This window comes from Eimeria acervulina, genomic scaffold (assembly GCF_000499425.1).
Source record: "Eimeria acervulina Houghton genomic scaffold, Eah_scaff145, whole genome shotgun sequence".
Lineage (NCBI taxonomy): Eukaryota > Apicomplexa > Conoidasida > Eucoccidiorida > Eimeriidae > Eimeria > Eimeria acervulina.
The window spans coordinates 13,974-26,401 of NW_013550232.1; the positions used below are offsets into that span (position 1 = coordinate 13,974).

General features: G+C 45.7%; 2 protein-coding genes across 2 annotated transcripts; both read right to left on the reverse strand.

Moving 5' to 3' along the window:
• Positions 1-3,547: 3,547 nt before the first annotated feature.
• EAH_00020810 (hypothetical protein) lies at positions 3,548-7,429 on the reverse strand (the record flags this gene model as incomplete). Its single annotated transcript, XM_013397114.1, has 1 exon — positions 3,548-7,429. The coding sequence occupies one exon, from the start codon at positions 7,427-7,429 to the stop codon at positions 3,548-3,550; it is 3,882 nt and encodes a 1,293-aa protein (XP_013252568.1).
• A 2,450-nt stretch (positions 7,430-9,879) lies between these two features.
• On the reverse strand, positions 9,880-12,428 carry EAH_00020820 (peptidyl-prolyl cis-trans isomerase, putative; the record flags this gene model as incomplete). The annotated part of the gene is made up of 3 exons (XM_013397115.1): positions 9,880-10,149; positions 10,549-10,730; positions 11,531-12,428. The coding sequence occupies 3 exons, from the start codon at positions 12,426-12,428 to the stop codon at positions 9,880-9,882; spliced, it is 1,350 nt and encodes a 449-aa protein (XP_013252569.1).

Consider the following 12,428-nt stretch of genomic DNA (forward strand, 5'->3'; position numbering starts at 1 on the left):
AGCAACGGCACCAGCAAGACCAGCAGCAGCAGCAGCAGCAGGAACAGCAGCAGCAGCAGCAACTGCTGCTGCTGCTGCTGCGGTGTACATACACCTTATGGGGTGGCTGTACACCCAATGGATCGACGGCCGTCACGCCAGCCGTTGCTGCTGTTGCTGCTGCTGCTGCTGCTGCTGCAGCAGCAGCAGCAGCAGCAGGCCTCTGGAGCTACCTTGAGGCAGCAGGCGTTTCTCTCCCTTTATCATATATCTCCTTTATACACCAAACAATGCAAACCCCTGCAACAGTTGCTGCAGCAGCAGCAGCAACAGCAGCAACAGCAGCAACAGCAGCAGCAGCGAATGCTCTCGTTCGCAAGCCCAACCGCCCGGCGCAGTTTCAATCTCAGCAGCAGCAGCAGCAGCAGCAACAGCAACATCAACAGCAGCAGCAGCAGCAGCAACGGCTGCTGCTGCTGCAGTGGGATACGAACAGCAAACCGTAGCACCCAGAACAGCAGCGCCTGCAGCAGCGGTTCATTAACCTCATTTGCATGCGGTTTGCTGCAGCAGCAACAACATCAGCAACAGCAGCAGCAGCAGCAACAACAACAGCAGCAGCAGCAGCAGCAGCAGCAGGGGTTGGCTGGGATGAGCATGGTGTCTGTGCGGCGCTATCGCTGTGAGTTTTGTCTGTTTGCATTTCTTTGTTTTTGTTTATTTATTTTATTGTTTGCTTCTTTGTTTTTATGTTTATTTATTTTATTGTTTGCTTCTTTGTTTTTGTTTATTTGTTTGCGTCTCTTCTTCTCCTTCTGTCTCTGATGTCTCTTTATTTGTTTATCTGTCTCCTTTTCTGTCTGTGTATATTATTATTTATTTACATTATTTATTTATCTATATTATTTGTTTATTAGCATTATTTGTTTACTAATATTATTTGCTTATTAGTATTATTTATTTGCTGCATTTTTCTGTCTCATGCTTTGTTTATGTTTGTCTCCTCTTTCTTTTTTTATTTTTTTATTTCTCTGTCTCTTTCTGTCTCCTTTTATCTTCATCTCCTTCTCTGTCTCTTTATATACATTTATATATATATATAATATATCATGTATATATATATATATAAGTATATATATATAATATATCATGTATATATATATATATAAGTATATATATCAATATGTATATATATATATATATATATTTCTCTGTCTCTTTCTGTCTCCATGTAAATACACCTATATACTTGTAAATATATACATATATATAAATAAATAAATAAGCATAAATATAAATATAAAGATATTTATATATATTTATTTATTTATTGTGTTTGTTTGTGTGTTAGTATATGAAAGCCCCTGGCCGTTGTCTGTCTCTTTGAATTCTGCTGCTCGTGTGCGGCGAAATACAAAAAGGAGACAGATGATAGGAGACTATAAGCCTCTACGCGACTATTATAAGCAAAAGAGAGGAGACAGTAAATCATTAGACGAGTATATACACTGGCAGCAGCTGCTGCAAAGGCTGCCGAGAGACAGCTGCGCAACACGATATAGGAGACGCTGCAATAGTAATGGTAGGCCTCGTGGGGTGTATAGGCACTTCGGTCTATGCAGACATAAAATCAAAGAATTGATCGATAATATGATCATCACAGGCTGGACAAAAGCAGAGTGGTAGCACCATCACTCAACTGTCTCCGCTGTCTCCTCTCTCCTGTCTCCTCTCTGCTGTCTCCTCTCTGCTGTCTCCGCTCTGTTGTCGTTGCTGTCTCCTCTCTGTTGTCTTTGCTGTCTCCTCTCTGCTGTCTTCTGCTGTCTTTGCTGTCTCCTCTCTGCTGTCTTCTGTTGTCTCCTTTCTGCTGTCTCTGCTGTCTCCTCTCTGCTGTCTTCTGTTGCCGTTGCTGTCTCCTCTCTGTCGCCCTTGCTGTCTCCTCTGTGCTGTCTCCTCTTTGCTGTCTCCTTTTCTTCTGTCTGCTGTCTTTGCTGTCTCCTCTCTGCTGTCTTTACTGTCTCCTCTTTGCTGTCTCCTTTGTCTCTTTTTTGCTGTCTCCGCTGTCTCTGCCTTTCTCTCTATTTATTTATTGCTCTTTCTGTGTATTTTTCCGTCTATCTTTGTCTCTGTCCCTCCTATATATATATATATATGTATATATATATGTATATATATATATATATTTCTTTGTCAATATCTGTCTCCTTGTCTGTCTCTGTTTCTGTTAGTGTTTGTCTCCTTCCTTTATTCTTCTTCTTTTTAAATATATAAATATATATAATATATATATTTATTTATTTATATATTTCTTTTTAAAAACTAACAACAAAAGCAGAAAACCTTAATAAAACAAAGTCTGCACTCGGTGTCTCCTTTCTGTCTCCTTTTGTCTTTCTTTGGTTTACACCCCACAGCAGCAAAATAAATTTTTATTATTTCAGTAATATCTTTATTAGTATTATTATTCTTATTATTTATTATTATTATTATTTATTATTATTACTATTTATTATTTATTATTATTTATTATTTATTTATTTATTTCTATACAAGAAAATACAGCATTATTCTACTAACAAGCAAACAGCACATAGATATATAGAGACAGATAAACATAATATTATATAATTATATTATTATTGTATAAATATAAATATACAAATACAGAGAAGAGAGAAATATAAAAACAAATAAATATAAAAAATAAACATAGGAAGGAGACACTTCATGCAAAGAAGAGACAGTCGCTGTCTTTATAATACCCAGAGTTGAGGATAAAAAAGGAGACAGCAAACAGAAACAGCAGCAGCAGCAGCAGCAAGGCTCGCCACCAGGCTGCTGCTGCTGCTGCTGCTGGAGATTAGCTGTTGCTTCTGCTCCTTTACCTCCTGCTGCTGCTGCTGCTGCAGCTGCAGCAACAAAAGGTCTATATATTGTGTTTGTAGTTGCTGCTGCATTTTAGCAAACAGCAACAAATGAGGAAGCAGCAAAGCGGAGACAGCAGCAGCAAGGAGACAAAAGAAAAGAGACAGAGACAGAGACAGAGACAGTTTAAACATAAAGACAAAGAAGAGACAAACAAGCAAACGAAGAAACAAGCAAACAAAAGAGACAGAGAGAAGAGACAGACACTGCATTAAGAGACAACAGCGACGGAGACTATTAAACATGCGAACAAATAAAAAACAGAAAGCAGCAATTAAAAAGAAGAGACAAAGGAGACAGACAAAAAGATAAAGAGATAGAAACAAAGGAGACAGACAAAAAAGATAAAGAGACAGAGACAGCGAGGAGACAGAAAAAGAGACAGAGACAGAGCAAGGAAGAGACAGAGACAGACAGAGAGGAGACAGAGACACAGAAGTAGACAGACAGAGACAGACAAAGAGAGACAGAGACAGAGAGACAAAGAGACAGAGACAGAGAGAGACAAAGTCAGAGACAAGCAAAGAGAGAGAAAGAGAAGGAGACAGAGACAGAGAAAGACAGAGGAGGAGACAGCTCGCCGCAAGAAGTTTTGTCAATTTAATTGTCTCCTTTTGCTGCTAAGCAGACAGCAGAGGACCCCTCAACTCTGCTGCTGCTGCTGCTGTCTCTTTTGCTGCACTTTAAAGAAGGAGAAGACATGTCTGAAGGCGCAGCTGCTGCTGCATGCACCGCGAACAAAGTGGTGCTGCTGCAGCAGCTGCTGCAGCTGCTGCAGGAGGCGGGGTTCTGCTGCTGCTGCTGCTGCTGCATCTTCTCCTGGGTCTCTCAAGAAGGTAGGGGCGATGACTTCGACTTGCTGCAGCAGGGGATACTGCTGCAGCAGTTGCTGCAGCAGCAGCAGCACGCGCTGCTGCATGCAAATCTTCTCTCCTATGCAGCAGCTACCTTCTGATTGCCCCTTCAAAGAGACTCTTAGCAGCTTTAATTTAGGTTTAAGATAAATAGGAAGAGATATAACAGCTTTAACAAATCCAGAGAAGCTGCGGCGTTGCTGCGGTGTCTGCGGAGCTGCATGCAAGTGCAACCCCACACACCGCATGCGCAGCAGCTTGCTGCTGCACACCTGCTGCAGCAGCAGCAAATCTCCTTGCAACAAAGCTGCTGCTTCTGAGCTCCGCAAACCAAAGCAGCTAAATGAATGCCCCAGCGCAAATGCATCTAAGCGATGCAGCAGCGGCAGCACACACATCTGCAGCAAGCTGCACACGCACAACCCCATTCTGCTGCTGCTGCTGCTGCTGCTGCTGCTGCTGCTGCTGAGGGTGCTGCTGCTGAGGGTACTGTTGCTGAGGGTGCTGCTGCTGAAGCTGGTGTTGATGCCTTTGCTGCTACTCCTTGTGCTGTTCTCGCTCTTGCTGCTGCTGATGTTGGTGATTGTGTTGCTGCTGCTGCTGCTGCTGCAGGTCTTGCTGCTGCCGTTGCTGTTGTTGTTGTTGCTGCTGCTGTGGGTGCTGCTGGGAGGCAACGATAAAGCCTTGATGCAGCTGCTGCTGCTGGCATGCTCGTCAGCAGTTGGTGATGCTGCTACTCTCGCTGCTGCTGCTGCTGCTGCAGTTGCTGTTGTTGCTGCTGCTGCTGCTGCTCCACCTGCTGATGTTGTTGTTCCCGCTGCTGGTCGTGTTCTTGATGCTTCTGCTGTTGCTGCAGTTGCTGCTGCAGTTGTTGCAGTTGCTGCGGCTGCGGCTGCTGCTGCTGCTGCAGGCGTCTGCCCCTCCCCGCAGCGGCAGAAGAGACAGTCTCTCTTTATTTTTTTTCTTTTTGTGTTTACTTCTCTTCTTGTTTTTTGTCTCTTTTCATTTAAAATGCAAATCCGCGCTGCAGCAGGGAGACCCGCCAACAAAATGCTGGGGATGGGGCCAGGAGTAGAAGCTGTTCCTGCTGCAGCAGCAAGCTGCTGTTGCTGCTGCTGCTGCTGTTGCTGCTGCTGCTGTTGCTGTTGCTGCTGCTGCTGTGCTCGTTGTTGTTCTTGCAAACGGCCGTGTTGCTGTTCTCCTCGTAGCTGCTGCTGCTCCTGCTCCTGCTGCTCCTGCTGCTGCTGCTGCTGCTGCTGCTGCTGCTGGACATTGAGAAGAGCATTGGGCCCCCAGCACTGCTGCGCCTGCTTCTGCTGCAGGTATTGTTGCTGCTGTTGCTGCTGCTGCTGTTGAAGCCGCAGCAAATCAATATGCTTTTCTTGTTGTACAGAGACTGTGAGATGCCGCAAGTCAAGAGAAATGCAAGCAGCAGAGAGAGCAGCAGCAAACACGTCTGCTGCTGCTGCTGCTGTTGCTGCTATGGCCTCCACAACAGCATCAAAGTCCTCCTCCTGCTCCTGCTGCTTCTGCAGCTGGTTCTGCTGCTGCTGCTGTCGCTGTCGCTGCTGCTGCTGATGTCGCTGCTGCTGCTGTCGCTGCTGCTGCTGCTGCTGACGCCTGGAGCGCAGCAGCAGCCGCGTCGGCGAGCGCTGGTCTGTTTGTGGTGCTGCTGCCACCGCTGCTACTGCTGCTGCTGCTGCTGCTGCTGCCGGTTCTGGTTCTGGTTGCTGCTGCGGCGAGTTGCACAGCTGCTGCAGCTCCTCTGCAGCCTCTCCGCCTCCTCTCCTGCTTCCGCTTCCGCTTCCGCTGCTGCTGCTGCTGTTGTTGCTGTTGCTGCTGCTGCTGCTGCTGCTGCTGCTGCTGCTGCATAGTACAAGAGTAAGGTCTTTTGCATACTGCAGCATCTGCATCTGCACGCTGCTAAACTTCTTATCTGCAGCTATATCTACTTCTAAATAATCACAATATACACCGCAATCCCTCTTCGAGCTGCCTAGACACTCCAACCACTCTAAAGAACGGCGCAGAGCCAAAACATTCAGCGCCTGCTGCCCCCCAATCAAATATATCTTCTCTATTCCCCAATTAGCCCCAAGGGGGCCCCCAGAGGGGCCCCCAAAGGCCCCCCCTACAGTACCCCAGGGGCCCCCAGAGGGGCCCCCAAAGGGCCCCCCTATAGAACCCCAGGGGCCCCCAGAAGGGCCCCCAGATGGGCCCCCAGAAGGGCCCCCAGAAGGGCCCCCAAAGGGGCCCCCTATAGGACTCCAGGGGCCCCCAGAAGGGCCCCCAATAGAACTCCAGGGGCCCCCAGGGAGGCCCCCAGGAATGCCCCTGGGTCCCCCAGGGGGGCCCCCAGGGGGGCCCCCAATATGAGTCCAGGGGCCCTCAGGGGGGCCCCCTTGGGGGCCCCCGATCCGCATGATGGGGGGCCCCTCTAATTGAAACTGCCTTAGGGCCCCTAAGAGGTTTAAGAAGACACTTCCACAGACATGCAGAGTTTGCTGCATTTGTTGCTGCACTTGGTGCTGCTGCTGCTGGATTTGCTGCGTTATTTGGTGCTGCTTGATTTGCTGCTGCAGCTGCATTTGCTGCTGGTGTTTATAAGTAAGAAAGGCAATCCAGAAGCAGCGTGTAGGTGCAATAGCAGCATCAATGTGAATATGCTGCAGCTGCTGCATGCTGCTGATTAAAGAGAAGAGGTCTGAAGCCCAAGGGAGGGGCCCCCAAGAGGGTGCAAGTGTGTGCTGCTGTATGCATGCAGCAGCAAACTTAAAATTTATGCAGCTAGGAAATAAACATAAACGTAAAAGACGCAGCCAAATAAAGGACTGACAGCCCCGCAGTATTAACGCTTCTAATTTGCTGAAGCAAGCCCCAGCAAGGATAGCAGCAGCAGCACGCAGCCTCTCTTCTTCCTCTTCCTGCTGCTGCTGCTGCTGCTGCTGCTGCTGCTGTGTCCCTTGCACGTTACAGATGAAGCCCTGAGAGCAGAAGTCTTGAGAAGTAATGCGAAGCTTCTTCAAGCTGCTGCTCTGCTGCCGCAGCAGCAGCAGCAACTGCAGCGGAGGAAATACCCCTAAAACTTTGCTGCTAACAGACAGCGAAGACAGACGCCCTGGATATATCAGCAGCAACCGCGGCACCACAGACAGCCTGCTGCTGCTGCTTCTGCTGCTGCTGTTGCTGCTGTTGCTGCTGCTGTTGCTGCTGTTGCTGCTGCTGCTGCTGTTGTTGTTGTTGGTGTTGGTGGTGGTGGTGTTGCAGTTGTCGTTGCTGCTGCTGCTGCTGCTGCAGTTACTGTTGCTGCAGCTGGTGTTGCTGCTGCTGTTGCTGCACCTAGTGCTGCTGCTGCTGCTGCTGCTGCTGCTGCTGCTGCTGCTGCTGCTGAAGTCGTCTTCGACCCATCTTCTCCCCGAGTGAAGGCGAGCGCTGCTGCCCTGCAGCAGCAAATCTCCCTGCTGCAGCATGCGCCAGAGCAGAGGAGAAGCAGCAGCAATTAAGGGGACCTCATCAACAAAAAAATATTTAAACACCAGCAGCAGCAGCGTCTTAGGAAGCTGCAGCAAGCGGCTTGAACTGCAATACCCACGCTCACATACTTGTGCTGCTGCTGCTGCTGCTGCTGATGCTGTAGCGGGTACGGGTGCACCAGCAGCTATTGCATTCATGCTGCTGCAGCTTTTGCTGCTGTTGCTGTTGCTTCTGCTGCTGCATCTGCATCTGCAGCTCTTGCTGCAGCAGCTGCTACTGCTGCTGCGAGACGGGTGTAGTTCTGTGGAAGGGGCAGCGGAGTAGCAACAGCCGCAGCCGCTGCTGCTGCTGCTGCTGCAAATGCTGCTGGTGCTGCTGTTACAGCAGCAGCAGCATTTGCTGCTGCTGCAACTGTTGCAGCTGCTGCTGCTGTTGCTGCGGCGACTGTCCCCCCAATGTGTGCATTTGTATGCCGTGCTGCCTGGGGTGTATGAAAGCTGCTGCTTATTAACCCCCGAGCAGCAGCAACAGCAGCAGCAGCAGCAGCAAAGGGGAAGCTGTTGCTGCTGCTGTGTTTCAGAGGAAGCCATATAGAGACAGCAGAACACAGACGTGAGCCTCCTTGCTGCCTAGGGTTTAGGGTTTAGGGTTTAGGGTTTAGGGTTTACTGGGCATTATATATAACTTCATAAGAAGCAGACGGTGAAGAAGAAGAAAACCCGGAGGTTATTTGAGTAGAAGAATGAGTTGCTGCTGCAGCAGCTGCTGCAGCAGCAGCAGCAGCAGCAGCAGAGACAGCTCGGGGTGTATTTGTTTATTTTTTTGTTTTTTGGGTTTTATTGAGTCTCTTTGATGTTAATAATTTCACTAAAACATTTAAAAAAAGAAAAATAGCAGTTATTAACGCCTTAATAATACCCTCTAGCCGCTCCTTGCCTCATGTAGGCGAGAAGCTGTTGGTGAGAGGTTTGTACGAGTGTATGCATCGAATTTCTGTGTTTTTAATGGAGTAACTGAGATTAATAAAGGGATATTTAGGAGAAAAACAAAAGAAAAGGAGAAAAAGGTGCATATACACCCCAACTTCTCTTTGCAGCGCTATGCATACCAGCCGCAGTGTATCGACAGCTTACAATCGAGAGGTAACGAGGATTGTGCTAAGAAATAGAATAAAAGAATAAAAAAGAATTTAAAATTAAATTAATATTATTATTTAAACCAACTAATTTTTCTTTATTTTCTTCTCGAAGAAGAAATACATAAAAAAACCCCAAGCAAACTATGACTGTCATTGCAGTAGCAGCTCAGGTGTACAGACACCTCGCGACTGAAGATATATTAATCTCTTGTTTAATTAATTCTATATAAATCAATTATTAATTCAATGAATAAGCCTCTTCGTAGAGCAGAAGCTACACAGAGGCCGCCTATAGATAGAAATATATAACTTGAGGTGTATATACACCTGCACATTATCTATTTGCACTGCAGAAGAAAAGCTCAGACTGGTGGCTGTACATCTTCGCTTCAACTCCGCAGCAGCAACTCATCAGCAGTGCAGCAGCAGCTCAGCAGCAACTCAGCAGCAGATCAGCAGCAACTCTGTAACAGCGCAGCAGCAGCGCAGCAATAGTCAATCGACGTTGTGTTATAGTCCCCTCTTCTTAGCAGAGTTGTAGCTACCTATAGATATCTGTAGCTAGCTGTAGCTAGCTGCAGCTACTTGTGGCTAGCTCTAGCTAGCTGTAGGTAGTTTGTCTTTGCTATTGCTAGCTGTAGCTAGCTATAGCTAGCTGGAGCTAGCTATAGCTAGCTGTAGCTAGCTGTAGCTAGCTATAGCTAGTTAGCCTTCTTCAGCTTAACATCGTTCTGTTGTCTGGGTAAAAATATATTTCTTTTTTGTCTCTCTTATCTGCTGGTGTCTCTTTATGGCTTTGTTTTTTTTTGTCTTTGTTTGTCTCCGTTTAAACTGTCTCCAATACTCTCTAACGGCTCTGCGAACTCGTTAATTTAAATATATTTATTTATTTATTTATTTTAACTATTTATTTTGTCTCGTCTTTATCTATCAATATTTGTTTCTATGAACGGCAACCGAGATCAGACAATAACTACTACAGCAGGAGACAGAAGAATTAGGGTTTAGGGTTTAGGGTTTAGGGGGTAGCTGCATTTGTTTGAAGGAGATAGCTGGAAGGTAAGGAGACAAAAAACATTTGTTTAAGTTAAGAGAGGAGGCAGGGTGAAGTATAAAAAAAAAGAGACAAAGACAAACAAGAAGAGACAGTGAAGCCCAATAAGAGAGGTTAGAGACAGCAAATGCATGCAGCTCTGCTTCTCCTTCTCTCTTTGTAGCTGTCTTCATCTCTGTCTTTGTTTATATATCTGCCTCTGCCTCTGTCTCTGTCTCTGTCTCTTTCTTTGTTACATCTCCCTCTCTTTATCTCTCCATACACCGCAAAAGAGACAGAAAAAAACAGATGAAGACAGAGAGAGAGAGACAGATAGAGAGATAGAGAGACAGATAGAGAGACAGAGAGACAGATAGAGAGACAGAGAGACAGAGAGAGTATGTGTATGTCTCTCTGTGTTATTAATATTAATATATTTATTTTATTCATTGCTTTCTTTTGTCTCTGTCTCTTAATCAACTCCAGGAAGACATATCGAGGCCCCTTCTAACTTTCTTTGCTTTTCTCGGTGCTGTTGCATACTGTGCAATATCTTCGCCCATTAATATTGCTGGCAGCAGATGCTTCTCAGCAGCAGCAGCAGCAGCAGCAGGTGCTGCTGCTGCTGCTGCTGCTGCTGCTGAAGTTGGAGACAGATATTTTCCTACTTTGTTTGAGTGTCTCTCCGGGTGAGAAGCTGTTTGGTCTAAGGCGTCTCTGTTGTTAAACCACGGGCGAGCTGCCTCCTAAACAAACAAACAAATAAAGAAATAAATAAAACTAATAGATAAATAAATAAAATAATATAAAGATATATATAATATATACTAGTAGATAAATAAATAGGCGAACAAACAACTACACACAAACACGCATATTCGCATGCATCCATGCAAATATAGATGCATGCATGCATGCACAGACATATCAATGCATGCATGCATGCACAGACATATCAATGCATACATGCATGCACAGGCATACAAATGCATGCATGCATGCATGCAGACATATAAACGCATACGTGTAGGCATGCATGCACATATAAATGCATGCATGCATGCATGCATGCATATAAAGATGCATGCATGGAAGTATAGATGCACGCATGCATATATATATATATAATATATATAGCGGCTGACCTTGGCTTCTTCTGCTTCTTTATTTAATTCTTTTTCTTTTTCTTTTTGCATATCCATCTTAGCGACATCAAAAGCATTTTTATAAATATGCATCTTCTCAATTACTAGCGGACGCTGAGGTCTGTCTTTGCTGTCTACAGGCAGAGCCTCCCAAGCTCTAAGAACCTCCAAGCCCCCGACAACTTTGTCAACAACACACACACATAATAAAGGAGACACTTGCATATTAAGAGACAGATATGCATTTATCTATCTATCTATATATATATATATATATATATCAGGCATTTAGATATTTAGAGACAGACATACATCTATATATATATATATTATATATATAATTATATATATAATTATATATATATGACAGTTGGATATTAAGAGACAGATATGCATTAATACATATATATATATATATGCATATATATATATATATATATGTATGCATATAGATACAGTACATATATATATATTCAGATATAAGAAGGAGACATGAAGGAAAATAGAGACAGAGAGACAGAAAGGAGGAGACAGAAAGAAAGAGACAGCAAGGAGGCAGCAAAAAGAAGACAGACATAAAGAGACATAAAGAAGGAGACAGATATAAGGAGACAGAGAGATTAAGACAGAAAGAAGGAGACAGCAAGAAGAAGGAGACAGAAATAAAGAGACAGCACGAAGGAGACAGCAAGAAGTAGACAGGAAGAAGGAGACACAAACAAAGAGACACAAATAAAGAGACAGCAAACAGGAGACAGCAAGGAGGAGACAGGAAGAAGGAGACAGGAAGAAGGAGACAGGAAGGAGGAGACAGCAAGAAGGAGACAGCAAGAAGGAGACAGCAAGAAGGAGACAGCAAGAAGGAGACAGGAAGGAGGAGACACAAACAAAGGGACACAAATAAAGAGACAGCAAAAAGGAGACAGGAAGAAGGAGACAGCACTGTGCATGCAATTACCTCTTCCGAAGATAGTATGTTTACCGTCGAGGTGTGTACAGGACTTAAAAGTAATATAAAACTCTGACAAATTTCTATTTCGTCTCCCTTCGTTAGCCATCCCTATGACGCCGATTCCTTGATGACTGAGCTGCCCCATGATCTCATCTTCAAACGGAGCACCATTAGGGAACCCACTACGACTCACAAGAGGCTGCTGCTGCTTCCGCTGCTGCTGCTGCTGCTGCTGCTGCTGCTGCTGCTGTTGGTGGTGTGGGTGGTGTGGGGGAGGGTTAATGCGGAGCTCTGCACGACCCCCTTGAAGCATGAAGTTCTTTATTAGACGATGAAAGATTGTTCCTTCATAATAACCACTCAGACAATGACGAAGAAAGCTGTCTGTTGTTCTAGGCGTTAGGTGGCTATACAGCTCAAGGTTTACAGATCCAAGTGATGTTTGCATGCGAACATAGCTCTTTATCTTTTGCTGTTTGCACCGTGCATACACTGGAAGCATCTGCTCTCTTTCTGATAGCTCCCTATACACCTGAGTTGTTCTTCCTTCCACTCTTGTTGATGTAAAACCTGCAGCCATACGGTGGTCTGTGTACAAATGATGTCTCTCTACTTCTCCTGCTCCCTGCTGCTGCTGCTGCTGCTGCTGCTTCTCCTGCTGCTGCTGCTGCTGTTGCTGCTGCTGTTGCTTATCTGTGGGGCTCTCGGATGCCGTTCCTGTCGTTCCTGCTTCTGCTGCTCCTGCTTCTGCATCTGCTGCTGCTGCTGCTGCTCCATCTGCTGCTGCTGCTCCATCTTCTGCTGCTGCAGTTTCTGCTGCTGCTGTTGTTGCTGCTGCTGGTGGTGCATGCAGATTAGGTACAAGTTTATTATGTGCTGCTTCAACTTCTGCTTGTCTTTGCTTCGCTTCTCCTAATATTCTTTGCAT